This window comes from Lepisosteus oculatus, chromosome 7, assembly GCF_040954835.1.
Source record: "Lepisosteus oculatus isolate fLepOcu1 chromosome 7, fLepOcu1.hap2, whole genome shotgun sequence".
Classification (NCBI taxonomy): Eukaryota; Metazoa; Chordata; class Actinopteri; order Semionotiformes; family Lepisosteidae; genus Lepisosteus; species Lepisosteus oculatus.
In genome coordinates this window covers 32727812-32743668 of record NC_090702.1, presented here as the reverse complement: position 1 = coordinate 32743668, position 15857 = coordinate 32727812, and the positions used below count along the sequence as shown (strand labels likewise).

The window sequence follows — 15857 nt, the reverse complement described above, 5'->3', positions numbered from 1 at the left end:
TGCCCCAATTTTATTGTCAAGTCTATCAAAAATGGGAAAACTGAATTTTCTTTCACTACTGCTTTGTATATAGCATATAGCGTAGCAAGCAGCTTGATTGTACTTTAAACACAAATAATGAAGCAAACATTTTCTTTTCAGCAAAGAATTTGACTAAGACTTGGCAGATTAAGACTATTTTTTTGGAAAGTATGATATACTTTCTAGCTGGAACCTATTTTGACTATTTTTAAAAATAACTTGCAAAAGTTTTTTACTTAAAATGTGAATAAACATTTAACTTGAAAAATGTCATACTGTTTTATAGCATTGTATGAAATTAATGCTCAGGAGCTACTGCAGAATTAATATAACTTTGCTGTTCTTCAGGATTCAGTATATTGTAGTTTGAATAAAATGCAGTTTTGTCATTGTTCATATCTGAGTAAATGAGAATAATATTATTTTTCATACAAATATTATGAAAACCTATTTAACATATAACAAACAAACACTTTTACAAAGATTTATGTTTAATATGGTTTATTTTAACAAAATGCTAAAAGTGAAAGAATACTTTTTTATATTTAAATATTATTTAATTCAATACTACAGGATTTTGCTATGATTTGGAACTAATTTTTAAAGAATTAACATATTCTGTCAAAATTTGATAGTGTACTTACACCTATACAAATGTATTATTTTTTTATTGCATAATGTAACAGTTACATTAATGTAGCAGATATGATGATACATTTGTTTTCACTTGGGAATAGTATTAAAAATGAGGTCTTCATAGCTGGCTGTATGGTGCCATCTTCTGGTGCTGTCAAATACATCTAAATTATTTTAAGGTTTTAAAAAATAATGGTTTATTTATGCATAGAAGTCAAAATGTACAGTAAACTAAAATTCCAAAAAAATTCAGGGTTTAGAAAAATTAATTAATATAGCAAGAATTGATATGAATTACTTTTGCGAAACCACAGATGAAGTGCGTCTGTTTTCCTTTAAAGGTTTTTTTATTAACAGTTTCCTTCCACAATAATAGAATTCAGAGGTGTTTAATGCATTGACACTTGATGATTCAGTTCTACAATGAGATTGTAGATTCTTAAAACATTATGAAGACCGGTGAGCAGTTGTTGTTCCTGCTTAATGCTTAAATATTTTCTAAGTCAGCAGCAGATAAAAAACAAAGACCCTCTTGCTTTTGCACTCTATATAATATGATGACAATACTCCATTTCATCAAAAGCAAACAAGCTCATGATTTGGAGAGGTAAGTGGAGCTGTGAACTGAGACAAAGAGCATGTATTCTTCTTGCTAACGTCACATATACAGAGATTCTTTTTTCTACAGGCAGATGGAGCTAAAGAGATATTCTTTCTATGTGAAAATGTGTTTTGCACACAAACCACAGCTTTTTGTCTCAGGGAATCCAAACCAATTAATTCTCTACAAGCCATCTGTTAAAACAGAAGCAAATCACAGAGAAATTCTTCACTAAATCTGAATCAAGCACGCTCATAAGTGAGCATCACTTTTGATCAAATCTGTTTTTTCCTAAGCCTCATCTAATAGGGTGAATTTAACACTTCATTTACTACAGATGTCCAACCATAAAAAATAATAAACAGTTTTATTGTTTAGTATTGCTTAAACAGTTCCTGTCAAACAGCTTCTAGACAAAGGCCCATAAAAGTTCTGAGTGAAATATATTTATATAACTTTTTATTTGACATTGTTGTGTAATATGTTTGAATACCAGTTTAATTGATTGATTACCGTTAGAGAAATGATAGATGTTGTTCATAGTCTATAATTAGGACATATAACTGCAGTAATGCAAGCTTCTGCATGTCTTGAAAGAGCTCCATACCTTTGGAAGAATTTACTTCTGCTGGCGGTTAAAAAATATGTGAAAATGCCTGTGGTGTTACATGCCTACGATAGCACTAAGAAGGAGTTAAAGGAAAAGGGAATACATCAGCTTTCAACTCATGATGGAAATGCCTATAGACAGCAGGAAAAATACTTGTAACAGCATGCCAATGTCCAGCTTGTACAGATTCCACATGAATACTGTGGAAGAGTTGTACTTCTTGAGCAGGAGAAAGATTTCTAAAAATAAAAAGCTATAAGACAGTTCGCCACAATGTGGAAATTATGTGATTTTAATGCCCATGGAAAAGTTAGCAATGATAAAAAAGTATGCTATTGCTACAATTTATTATTTCTTATTTAAGGAAAGAAATCATCACTTCAGTAATTTCATTTTAATTTTCCATTGAACTGGTGTGGCAGAAAACCATTGTTACCATCGTATGTCTTACAATGATATTAATAACTCTTTTTATTTGTATAGTGTTTTACATCCCCACGAATCTCCAAAGTACTTAAGAGGGAATTTTAGGTAGATCAGATTGCAGAAGTCCATAGTGGAATTTGGCCAGTCACTGGGGCCAGCGCCTGTACGCTTGTAGAAGTCATTGGATCTATAATGAGCAAGTCAGAACCTTAATGTTATATCTCACCCAAAGAAGAACATCTTCGAAGGCAGTGTCCTTGATTACCACACAAGGATATTGGTTTAAAAGTTTGGGAAGGCAGACAGTTACAGGAAAAGGGGGTAGGGGATGTAAGATTATGAGCCGACTAAACAACACACACTGGCTTTTGTTCATGTGTTGTGCTGCTGATCAGAGACCCCTTCATGGTAGTTGTCTTTGACATACAGGTAGTTCTATAAATGGCACATCATCTAAATATAACAAATCATTTCATCTTTCAACGCGACTGCTTTTTTCTTCCTGTTCAAAATAACCTACTCCAAGACAAGATTGATTGCATCATTCAGGCCACTTATGAGCTTGAAATGACCAAGCTGTAGCGTTCGATAAGATTATGAATTTCAAGGCAGATCTTTCTTGAAGATGAAAAGTGATGCTAAAAAATGTTTATCCAAATTACCTTATGAAATTATGAAAATGCAAGTAAACAGGACAAGTAAATATGGTCTCTTCATATTCTAAAAACTGAGTCTTAAACATTGATTAAAAATTTCAAACCACAATGACTGTCACAAAACAAGGTAAGAAATATATGAATAAAAACAATTTTATGTCTTAGTTTAATTTACTAAAATGGCCAAATTAATAACATGGTAGCACATAACTTTATGTTCACGTTTAACCCATTAGATCAATAAATTGTATATGTGGAGTATATGTCATGTCATAGGATGACCTTATCAAAACTTTGTGGACTTTGTGCCTCCTACAACCTCCTACAACCTCCTACATGTTTAGAAACTGTAAACTGTCATTCCAGATTCTGTTATGTAACCAAGAGCTCAGCTGCAATGAAGCACAGCAGGGTGATTTTCCCCAGGACCAAGGTTGGGAACACCTGTTCTTAGACACAGCAGAGTTGCCGAAAGTTTGTGAAAGAGTACTGGTTCAGAACTGAACAAATAAAGAGTCCAGCTCTATATTACTATATATTCGGTCATCTGACTGAATACTTTATATTCAGTCATCTGACTGTCTTTCTGGGTCTGCTTGTTAACAATCTATATAGGAGTAATTCATTTCTGCTTAGCCTAACAGAACACTTCATCATACATATGAAGAGAGTTATAGTACATACTGTAAAACTAACCTGTTTTATGACAAATATGATATTGATATACAATTGGTATTTACAAAAATATATACTGTATATACCAATCTCAAAATGTTATTTGTACAAAACTCAAACTGAAAAATTCTAGATCAAAGATAAAGATAAAAGTGATTTCATGAAACAGTCTTTCTACTATGGTCAAATTATCTATTAGTAATTCAGATTAGTTACCCTCCATAGCATCCATGTACTGTAGTTACCTTTTTACAAAGAAGTACTCTTATCTGTTGTAATAGGCACAGCTCTTTGTGCGTAAAACAGGCAGCCTACATTAAAGAGTATAGTCCATCTGGGATCAATTCTGGAATACCCTGTGAGTAAGCCATAGTTTGGAAAGGCGCTGATAGATGATATGGATTCTGGTAGCACTCCAAGAAGCTACATCTAGGTTTGTCTGAGATAAATGGAGCTGTATGCCTTCTTTCAGCTTTTTTTAACTCCCAGGTGTGTGTTCTCCACAGCAGATATTCCCAGCAGTTTCTGTGAGCAGCATTACTGCAGTTCTGTTCCCAGACTGGAAGAGGAAAAGAGGAGTATGTTCTGCTGAGGAATGCTTGTTGCAAGTAGCACTGAGGGCAGATTCCAGACCCTGTGAAGCAGCTCATCTCATAAGGTCTCTGCAGCTCCTTCTGTAGCCTTTTCTTCTTTGCTTTTCTATGCTGCCTGAAGTCACCCCGGAGAAAGTCATTGCGATGGGCTGGGTGGATACCCCAATAGTTCCCTTTCCCATCTTCACACCTGCCCACTTTGATAAAGCAGTCATTTAGGGATAAGTTGTGGCGCACACTGTTTCTCCAGCCTTGGCCCTGGAACCTGTAGTACGGAAAATGGTCTTCAATGTCTTTGTAAATGGAAGACAGGTTAAGCTTCTGTGAGGGAGAGGAAAGGATGGCTTTTGCTATCATAGCTATGTAGGTCAGAGACGGTTTTATGTGACCATTCTCATTGGTTTCGGCTGACTTCATCTGGGTTCCAACAGCACAATCTGAAACCGTTTCGGAAGGATCGCTGAGGGACTCGCCCGGTGTCAACTCATCATGTTGTTTTCCTCTGTTCATGGTTCTTCCTCTTCATGCTGTACATCAGACTCTAGGCATTGCGATGCAGAACATTACAATAGTGACTGAATGTTTATAAGCATTTTAAGATCCATTGCTTATTCCCATAAGCTTTCTCTATTGTAAAGTCAGTCGTTCACATCTGAGGGAGATTTGCAGTTCACTTTTATACCCTGCATGTTTGACATCTGATTCAATACAAATGGACTGTCTCTATTGACAGAAGTCACGAAACAGAATAAGTTGGACATAATAACCTCTCGTGAAATTTCAAAATACTCAATGGTGCAAGATTTTCCTTTCAACAAAATTCCAAACATACCTAAATATCCCTTTTAAAATGTCAAGATTAATGAATAAATTACTGTGGTTAGATAGCACTTTTGAAAGACCAGCCCTTAAAGCCGATACAGAACCTTTTGAAATAACTGCCTTAGTTGCACTCAAGCGTGTGTTCTTTCACATTATATATTACATATTTCCTTTGTGCATACACGTTGTCCCAGAAACTAAGAAAATATTACAAAAATTTATCAGACCATTTGACAATTTGTAATATTAGATTGATGATTCATACTTGTAAGATACATAAACCCTTGATAAAGCCTTAATTATTAACTTTTATTTCAACAGTGATGTCAAAAAGGTTAGCTAAATAAAAACATACACCCATAGTTGAAGTTCTCTTTGGTAATGGTCGTAACCAACACAATTGTCCAGTTCAACATCATTACCCTAATAACAACAGTAATGAAAAATTATTGAAGGTTTTATTCCTAAGGCCTGCGGAGGGCAGACAGACATAGCTTACAGAATGTTAGATCTATTAATAGGTCTGGCTCTCTTTACAATGTCAACTGTAACCCAAATCCTTCTGTTAAATCACTGCATCTCAAATGTCACTTGCCAGAAGCACAGTGGCCCTCCACTTTGTTACAGACAGCCCAATGGAGTCCGCTGGACAACCAAGACAATTTGGTGCCTCTAACTTCTTGGAAGTTATCGATGGTAATTCCTGGGTTGAGGATGAAGATGAGAGCCCAATCAAGCCAAAGCTGTCTCCCCTACCACGAAGGAAGAGCTCTGTCTCCTCAGACGATTTAGAGCCGGAACCTCCCAATGTGATAGCGAGAAAGGTTTCCTTTGCGGATGCATTTGGTCTGGATCTTGTGTCCGTTAAAGAGTTTGATACCTGGGATGTACCTATTACATCATTCAGTGATCCCCTGGAGGAAGAAGCCAAAGACATTGAGGAATATTTCCTGTCGGCTTTGTTCACACTGCCATCCTCACAATATGAACTCATGCAAAAAATTTCTGACCAGAAAGTAGAGGTGGAAAGCATTGAATTCCTTCCAGGTTCCACCTCAATAAAGGGGATTATCCGTGTTCTGAATTTGTGCTTTCAGAAGCTGGTGTATGTTCGGATGACTTTAGATGCCTGGAACAGCTTTTATGATCTAATGGCAGAGTACATCCCTGGTTCTAGTGACGGGAAAACAGATCAATTTTCTTTTAAAATTTCCTTAGTGCCACCATATCAGAAAGAAGGAGCCAGAATTGAGTTTTGCATACGTTACGAAACAGATGTTGGCACTTTCTGGGCAAACAATAATGGGGTAAACTATGTGCTCTTCTGTAACAAAAAGAAGGTCAAAGAAGCCAAAGAGAAGCAACAGGAAGAAAGCAGCAATAAAAATAAGAAAAGCTGTTTAAAGACCAACAGGTGAGGTCTGCCAGTATAGACATACTGGAGATATCCTTTTATTTATGTTATTGCTAAACTGACAGTTTCTTTTATTGCAAATAGTAACACATAACATTGAAAACAGTCATTTCAAAATGTCTTAATTTCTGATGTCAGATCACATTAGATTACAGTTAAGGCAGTGTAACAACAGAGTAGTTCACTAAAGTACATGATGACATAACATTGCCTTATCATTTCTTGTGGTTTTCACAAACATCATCTTCTAATTTATGTCCAGGAAGCAAGTGTGCAACCACAGACCTTTTGTTCAATTATATCATGAGTCATATTTTAGTTCAATCCAAATTAAGTATCAAAATTGTTTACCAATATTTAGGTTAAAGTTTACTTGTTCATTAGTGTTCTGTTGATTAATGACAACTCAGCATCATAAAGTGTAGAGTTTAAAAACTCTCTGATTACTATTATTCCAGACCATGGTTGTGTTTCACATGCAAAAAAATGGTGTAAATTGTTTTTACAAAACTCTGGAAATATATTAAGATGCATCTTATTAAAGAATTTGCATAAATTCTGTGCTTTTTTTAAATTGCAAAAAACTTCACATTTCATGTAAATATCTCCTTTAAGGTGTTCTCTCTCTGGTACTGAAAGTAACATTTATTTTTTTTATTTTTGGAAATAACTCTTACCAATCTAGTTGTCATTTATTGGTTTTTAATATACGACACTAAGTTATGTGTTGTCCCACATGAAGCTTATGAGACAATATTTTAAATTTTGATTTACAAAAATATTCTTTGAAAATATTTGACAGCTCAGCACATGAAATTTCCACCCATACCAGATGTGTTACCGAGTTCAACAATGTCATACATACAACGTCATACAGACAGCTGCAGTGGCCTACTGTACATCTGAGAAAATGTGTCAGATTGTTTATTTTATCCATTTGTATTTATGCAATTGAAACCTTTTACAATGCTGCCTTGTCATTTAAGATTGTGAGTCTGAATTAGCTCAAATATGTTTGATTGTATCAAGCAAGGGCAGTAGAGGTAGTATTGCATGCTTATCTAAAAACTGCATGCAATTTGATACTGGTGTGTGCTTAGCCTTTCCAAGAGTGTAGCTGGATATTGTATAATTCCAAAGAGCATTATGGTAATTCCAGATATTCATATATAATTAGTGATGATGATTTGTAGCTGGCATGGCTCTTGACTGATCTTTGCCTGTGATGATTGTTTCTTTCTTTGTAGCAAGGACAGCACCACAGAAATAAATGACACAGTGGTTGAAGTCGGGACTCCAGGTAATGGCTAGTGTTTGAATTTCAGGGTGGGTTCTTTACATATAAAAAATAAAAGGCAACTGGTAATTATTTTTTTCTTTTTGTACAATTGCAATTTTGAACCGCAAGCTGTTAATTTAAGATGCTAGTTTGCTTCACCCTTAAGCCCTTTTTCCAAAACGTGGCCTCCGCTTTGCTAACAGCAGAGTTTGGCCAATCCCAGCGGCTGCCTGTGGCACAGCATGGAGGGAAGCCTGGCAACCAAGGACACCCTGTCCTGGCATCCAGGAGTTGTGTGTCACAGCTGGGAGACTCCTGGTCAGCCCAGGACTTGACTTAGCCATGACTGGACTACATAGCTCAACCTCGCTCCAAACAGGCTCCTCTTCTGGTCCTGGCGGAGCCACCCTGGAGCTCAAGAAAATGAATTAAGATACAGGAACCTCCCTTTTCAGGTGTGTCTCAACATGGAGCAGAGATGACAGTCAGAGAAGTCCTTGAAACCCCCGTGCCAGAAACTGAAGAGCATGAGGGGGACAAGGAGCTGGAGACCATGGTACTGTACGGCAACACTCAAAGACAACCACACTATGGCCATATGTGAAATATGATTGAAATAGTCATGAGAATATCTGTAATATTTAATATATCTATATATCTACAATCTATCATTTATAACCAGCACTGCCTTCCTAGTTCACAGTTGTTCATAGTTTTATATGTGTATTATAATAATAAATTAATTACCTCTCTTTATGACCTCTCAGCCACCTGTGCTATCTGTATAAACAGAACAGACAGGGTATAAAATTTACTCAGCAGAATATTTCAGTTGTTTGCATTCTGCATTGAGCTGAAGAAAAAAAAGAAAACTCAACTTCACTTCACATTGGGCTCTCTACTAAAAGAGCCGTAGACACTCAAATCCGTTTGACTTCATATGATAATTAATAGGCATTATTCTTTACTTTCATGAGCAAACTGTTGTTTTTTTCTGCTTGGTATGCAGACCCCTTTTGGGTACTTCTATTTTGTTTGATTTTGATAGTGTTTATTATCACAGATATGTGTTTCATTTTCACGATCTATAAAATCTCAGTAATCAAGTTGGACTCTAGGTTCTAAAGTTATTAAGGCTTTCTTCATGTTGTTTGATAGTTTGGTGCAGTTGATAAAAATCCGCTGCCACCTAGAACATTCCAGATCAAAGTGGTCACAGCAGAGGTGGCCCCCTGGCTTTTCAAAGCTGTGCGTATTACGGAGCTTCTTGCACGTGCTGCAGTTACTGTTAGTGAAATTCAGTTGTAATTATTTAATTTTCTTATTCTTTTATTTTTCTCTTTGATGGGTTTGAACAAACATATAACTGCAATAGTGTTAGATATCTATACACACAGAAGTTCCATAAAGCAGGATATGTATCAGATTAAATTTAGAATAAATTTACCAGAGTCAGGGAGTTAGAATAGATTTCTGCCTGTTAACAGGAATGCAAGATGTGTACTCAGTGAACTCTCATGACCTTTTTGAAAGAGTGCCATGTCTATAAGGCTGGGAAGCTTTAGTTAAACATGCCAATGGTAGGACAGAAGGAACATATGTGTGACCTGATGACATATTGTACTTTTTAATCGGTTAGATAAAATAGTATAACTACCATTAATACTAGTCCCCAACACACGATTTCAGGTTTAGAAGGGTTTTTTTTAATGATTCAAGGTAATATAGTACTGAGCTATTACTTAAGTTTTCTCCTATCAATTTTCAAAGGAACTGTGAGACTACTGTACTTTAAACTCTAGATTATACTATTTGCTCTGCTTTATCTTTGGAAGTTAGTTATATATAATGGGAAATTCATTTAAATAAGCTAGAAATATACATGCAACATATAGGTTTCCTATACTTTTAGACTGTGTTAATAATAATAATAATTTTGTTTTGTATTAATAGATGGATAGCAACTTCAACATGACAAGAATAGAAGAGGGTAGAAAAGAGGTACTGAATCCATCAGCCTCAGAAGACCACTGCTTTCCAGAGGGAACTGAAACACAGCTGGGTCAGGATTCTGTTGGACAGGAAACGATAAGCATAGAATCAGAAGATCAGGAACCTGAAACTGGCACATCTTTATTTTGGAGAAGTGACTCAAGTCTATTGGTGGGATGCAATGGTGGCCAGACCAACAGTGAAGAGAGTGCACATCAGCAGCTACTGGGAAGTTATCAAGCTCCTTTGCTGAGTTTGCAAACTGCATTGAACAAGGAGGGCATGCTACCACTGAAAGGAGATGAAAAGGAAGCTACAATCAAAAATGGAAATGAAGGAGAAAATGAAGGTGAAGTGCTACAAACATTGATCGTTGTTGAGGAGGATCTACCGGTTTGCAGTACTGAACCAGATGAGAGTGACCCACAGTATTCATTATTGTGTTTAGATTGCCTGCATGAAAAGGTCTTATCTTCCCCAGAAACATTGATCAGCCAAGCCAGTTTAAACAATGAAGCTCCCTCTGCTTGTAAAAACACACTGAGCCAGGAAGTCAATGAACTGGAATCCAAAGTATGGGAACACACTGAAAATGATGTTCATGAGGGTAATCAGAGGGATCAACGGCAAGGCAGTGTTCTTAGTCAAGACGAAATGGATGTTACACTGGACAGAAGCGAAACAGTAAATGTTTCTTTGGGAGAAGACGATTCTTTAGACTTTAAGAATGTTGACCCTTCTTTGTACAGTACAGAACATATCAGCAAGGACTGGAAAAGTCAGTCTGCCAGTCACAAAGATGTTGAAGAACTGACGCATTATAAAATACAGGAAGGGAAAAGCCAAGACAAAATGATCCATAAGGTCAGTTTCACAGAGACAGCAGGTGCTCAGCAACATCTTGTAGTAAAGGCTTTTGTAGCCCCTGCTTGCCAGTCTTGTCAGCATGACAATTTGGATCCAATAGCAGAGCATTCCCCTTGTGGAAGGGTGCATTCAGCACATACCCAGGAGGAAGAAATAATCTTTGATGAACCCGAAGTCACAGAATTGAAACAAAGAGATCTTCAAGCAAAGACTCGGCAGGACAATAAACAGCCTGGGGCAGCTGAATTGGAATCTATCATACATTTGAGAATAAAACAATTTGAGAACACTAGAAAATGTGACACTAAACAAACAGAACATGCAATGCAGCATCCTGCCTCTGAAACTACTGACCAAACAACAAGCTCAGAAGAAGCACGTGCAGAGAAAGAAATATGTCATAATGAGGCACAAGACACTTACATTTGTGATAAAACAAATGGGAATACACCAGAAGAATGTGAAAGTTATTTCTCCGCAGAAACAGAAACTGAAACTGAAAATGTACTTTCTGAACAAATGGCTATGAAAATGGTTATGATCCACAAAAGAGCATTTTTAGAAGCAGTCCGAGAAGAAAAAGAAGAAAGCGGAGAAGAAGATATCTATGCAGACCATCAATATTCCTTCACAGTTGATAAGTTGGAATCTAGTGAGCAAAGAGAGGAGACATCAAACTTACAGTCTGGTGCCTCTCTGAATCCCTTTGAAACTGCATTCCTAAGAGCTCCAGTGGGAAAGGCAGGGGGTACCCACCACACCATCAGCACCAAGAGGGACAGAAGCAGTGCAGTTTCGACATTTACAAGCAGAAGATCTGAGGAAGGTGCAGATCAGAGATTGCTTCAGCCAGTATTAGTAGAAAGGGAGTTTCCACTGGAAGAAAGTGAATGTGAGCAAGGTCACGATCTGGAAGAAGATCAGACACAGTCAGGAGAAACAGAAGGACACCCAGGTATGGAGCAGCCTGCTAGTGAAATAGCAGAAGATGAGGGCAGAAATGACCTATTACACTGGAACGAAGAACCCTTTATTTTGCATTATATTTCAAAAGAGTTTTTTTACTGCTCTCTGTTTATACTTTTCCTTGTAACCGCTTACCATTATGATTTTATTGCCTGTTTTGCACTTTACATATTTTCTGTGTATTGTCTGTGCTGTCAGGGGAGGAAACAACGCGAATCCTTTGACAGAAAGTAACACAGCACAGATAATGTACTTGCTGAGTCATGATCTAATTGTGATAGTTCATTTTTCCAAGTTCATTTTCCAAGTGAATGCAAGGTGTTTCACAAAGAACGAAACCTACAGTGGTGTTAGAGGAGTGGTTTCTCTGGTGGAGATGTTGATGGCGTTCCTGGGCAGTGAAGGGCTTTCACTCATCCTGTTTGCCCTTGTTTAGGTTTGTCGTAATTATACACCTCTCCCCAAGCAAACGTAACTGCACAACAAATGAATACAATGAACACACAACTCAGGAGAGACATGCATTTAATATAAAACACAATATAATGTTCACCAAAGCAAACAAAGCAATGTAAGACTATACCCTTACAAAATCATAAGATGAATTGTGAACTGATTCTTTTAATAACATGTAAACATTTAGACAGAATTTTAAAGTTGAAAACACCAGACAAATAAAGAAGAAATCAGATCACATTTAGTATAATGTATTTTGTATATTTCCTTAGATTTCTCTGTGACATTTGGAGTTCAATATGTTATCCCTACAGTAGCTTGTCCTGTGTACATTTCAGATTTTATTACTTTTGCGATAGAAATGTGATTTTTAACATTTTTATTTCACAGTGCTTGTCTGTTCTTCTGCGTTGCATTTTCATTCATTTTCCTTTTATGTTTGGGGCCTGTCAGTTTGTATCAAGCAGATATGTTCTTCTCCCTAAAAAAAACACTCATTTTTCATCATACCAGATGTTTTCCAGCACCACTAATTGCAAGGTATTTGACAGATGAGATTGGCGAGGTGTATAATTCACTGTAATTTATTCTATTAGGAGACCGTGAGTCATTTCACAGTTGTTTCATTTGGATCTTATACCTACTGTATACAGGGGCATAAAATCAGTTCAAGCTCCTTGCCTTTCAGAAACCAAAGAATACAATAGTGTAACATGAGCAAGAGCTTGTGCATCTTCTAAAGGACCATTTATGGAACTGGATCACTGGTAATTATTAATGTAAAATGTCTTTGCACATTTTCCTAAATATATGTATAGTTCATTAGTTCATTTTAAATAGACTTATATTGTTGGTACCAAGGTCAGACATAATGTTACACATTTCATGTTTGATATCTGCTATTGTCATGGACCTAATGATGTACAACTGGATAATTGTTTTGACATTAAAATAAAAAGTGTCAATAAAAAATACAATTGTTTAAATTAAGCACACAAACCTCCCCTTTATGGTATCTTTAAATAATTATTCTAAGGCATTTATTCTGTTCTATTTTTTATCATTAATTTTTACATATAGAAGATCAATTTCCATAGATTGTCAATATTCAGTTTGTATTTAAACGTGGTACTTATCAAGGATTCTTTTTGTATATACTCATGATTTTTTAAAACAGCTGAAAGCCTTGTAGTTTGTTAATACCTAAGATGTAGGAAGAACAGATAAAAGCCACAGTTTAAAACAAGAAGAAATGTTCTCCATTTGCTTCCTACTGAGGTGATATTGAAAATTCAAAAACATTGGCATACTTAAAAATGTGCAATTTTAAAATAAAATCAATTTAACCCATACAGGTAATTCAAGTTAGGAGTATATTAAATACTTACAAAATATATTTAAAATAATTTACGAAATATACAGTTAATCATTAAAATATTTTTATACTAAAGCTGTCTAGTTCTAGTTTAAAAATGTAAAAAGCTACCCTAAAAGGGGAAGGAAAAGAATAAAATGAAGAATTCTGAAAGGTTACTTTTTGTTTCTGTTTTTGTATGTTAAGTAGACTTAAAAATCCATAAAGCTTAAGGTACTGTGTCACATGCTTCATTCTTCAATGGCTCATCACCACATTCTATGCTGTTGACCTTTAACATTATAAGGCACTGACCTGAACTGGCATGACAAGAACTGGATTGTATTTAAAGCATACATATTAGGTTTCTAAATCACTCTCATCTGTTGCTATGAAGCTGCTCTCCACTGCAATAAAATCTACCACAAGCACTGAAGCAACAAATCAAATCTTCATCAAGTGTACCACTAACCTTCCTTCATCTTAACTAAAGATTTCTAGTGCTCTTAGAAAATCTATGGAATCCTTTAATCTCTGCCTGTGCACCTTCACCCATTCTACCTCCAGAGGCTTGAGAATTTGTTGAAATAAGGCATCAAATATAGACTTGCTCACAGTCAAGGGTTCCAGAACTATCATAGAAGGAAATGCCAGTGATGATGTTAGATGTAGTAACATAAAGTCGGTGTTCCGTTTACCCTAAAAAGGGAGGGCTATGCCCCTTACTTATGATTTTGATTAAGACACTTCCAGACACAGATCTTTGATGTCACAAAACACTTAACAAGCTGCAGAATTAAGTTGTGACAGATAGACACTTCAAGACAACTTCATGTACTGTAATTACATCAGGGTTGTGAAGACATGGTTTTAGAAGACAAAGTCACATTGAAGCAGCCAGCTGACACTCTAGGGTAGTATGCTATTAGTGATATTAATTTTGCAGGATTATTTGAGAATTAACTAGATGTGTACATATTAGTGTTTCCGGCATATTGACTCCTGAAACGAGAATCTGGTCCCACCTCTGTGTCTCATAGTAACCAAAAGGCCCCCACAAATATACCGTGACCATTTTTTGCAAAAATATTCTGATTTGTATATGTTAACCAGTGAATGAAATTGAGATACTTTATTTACCCAAATATAAGCCACACTTTTCCCCAAATTTCCGGGTAGTACAATTGGCCTGTGGCTTACAGTACAGTATATTCAAAGACATATAAAAAACTTTGGAAATCGATCTGGTTTTTGACCTGTTTACCACCAGACTTCAGATTAGTATTTGTCTGTTTTCGCATACTATAATTGTCATGCCTTCTGCATCTAGAGGGCGCTCCGTCTCTGCCCTGTTCTTAGTTTCCCGTGTTTTTCTTGTCCTTCTGGTGTGTCTTTGTGTGGGGCTATGTTTCTGGGTCACCCTTTCCTCCTCGCTCAGCATTGAGGGTTTGGATGTCTTGAGACCCGCCTTGCACCAGGTCGTCTCCTGTGCGGCCTGAGGGCATAGGTTTCTACCGACATCATCTGACCCCCTGAGCACGGGCTAACCTGTTGCCCCTTTTGACGCTATGCATAGGGTCTTTTTTGCATTCCTGGCCATTCCACGGCATGCCCTTCTGACATCTGTGACAATAATTGACCACCATTTTGCTTGGTTACAGCTTTTTTTGTGATCGAAAAACATTTATATTCCTTTTTAGTTTCCTATAATGAACAAGAGGTCACAGTAATTTTTCCATTCAAGAAGCAGGTGATCCTGTGTGCTGAACAGCGTAGGAAGGCTGAAAGGCAGATTGGACTGGATTCAGTCACCTTTAAATCTCATCTAATAATTTTTTTTTGTCTCAAGAATCTTTCAGTTTTCTCTATAACTCCTTACATGCTGTTTGGGACAGGGTTCTGTTTCTCAAATAAATCTTCATCAAGCCCTCGAGGTTAATGTTTTAAACCAGATTTATTTAGGTCTGCAGGAACAAGGCCAGATATTGGGATGCATTGATAAGCTTAGTAACAAATGGACAAAGAGAAAAGAATCTAGTTTTGAATCATAAGAATATGGTCCAAGACACAGGCAGTAGATCTCATTTTGTCAGTCATAAAAGGTGCATCAACGGTAATAAATAAGTGAACCTTGAATTTATGAATGCAGAAGACAGCATACATATTGTGGCTACATGAGGTGAGGTTAGCAACTGGTTATTAATATTATACATTAGAAAATAAATGAGGTAATTTTTTAGGAGATACGCTGTGTATTACAGTATACAGTATTTGTAAAGAGCAACATAATTCTCATGTGAAACAAGTCTGAACTACTTTTCTTAATCTCCTCCACCAAACTATTTCAATTAATGAATTTCAGCCTACAGAAAGCTATTGACCATTTACTACTAACAGGAGGTGAAGAAGTAGTCAGGTCCAATAAGAGAGCCTTGTGATCAGAAATGTCCTGTAAGTTGCAAATGCTGAAACACGAGAGCTGATTAATT

General features: G+C 36.4%; 1 protein-coding gene across 1 annotated transcript; it reads left to right on the top strand.

Annotated features, from left to right (window-relative positions):
- Positions 1 to 5628: 5628 nt before the first annotated feature.
- On the top strand, positions 5629 to 13004 carry ppp1r3ab (protein phosphatase 1, regulatory subunit 3Ab). Its single transcript, XM_015352617.2, has 4 exons — positions 5629 to 6454; positions 7702 to 7754; positions 8189 to 8289; positions 9687 to 13004. Exons 1-4 carry the CDS (start codon positions 5676 to 5678, stop codon positions 11790 to 11792), a joined length of 3039 nt encoding a protein of 1012 aa, XP_015208103.2. The 5' UTR covers positions 5629 to 5675; the 3' UTR covers positions 11793 to 13004.
- The last annotated feature ends 2853 nt before the right edge of the window (positions 13005 to 15857 follow it).

Bases quoted from the DNA above. Each gene is read 5' to 3' on its own strand.
- ppp1r3ab (XM_015352617.2), top strand. From the start codon at position 5,676: ATGGAGTCCGCTGGACAACCAAGACAATTTGGTGCCTCTAACTTCTTG. The intron at 7,755-8,188 runs GTAATGGCTAGT...CTCCCTTTTCAG, and splicing joins GGTTGAAGTCGGGACTCCAG to GTGTGTCTCAACATGGAGCA. The intron at 8,290-9,686 runs GTACTGTACGGC...TTGTATTAATAG, and splicing joins ACAAGGAGCTGGAGACCATG to ATGGATAGCAACTTCAACAT.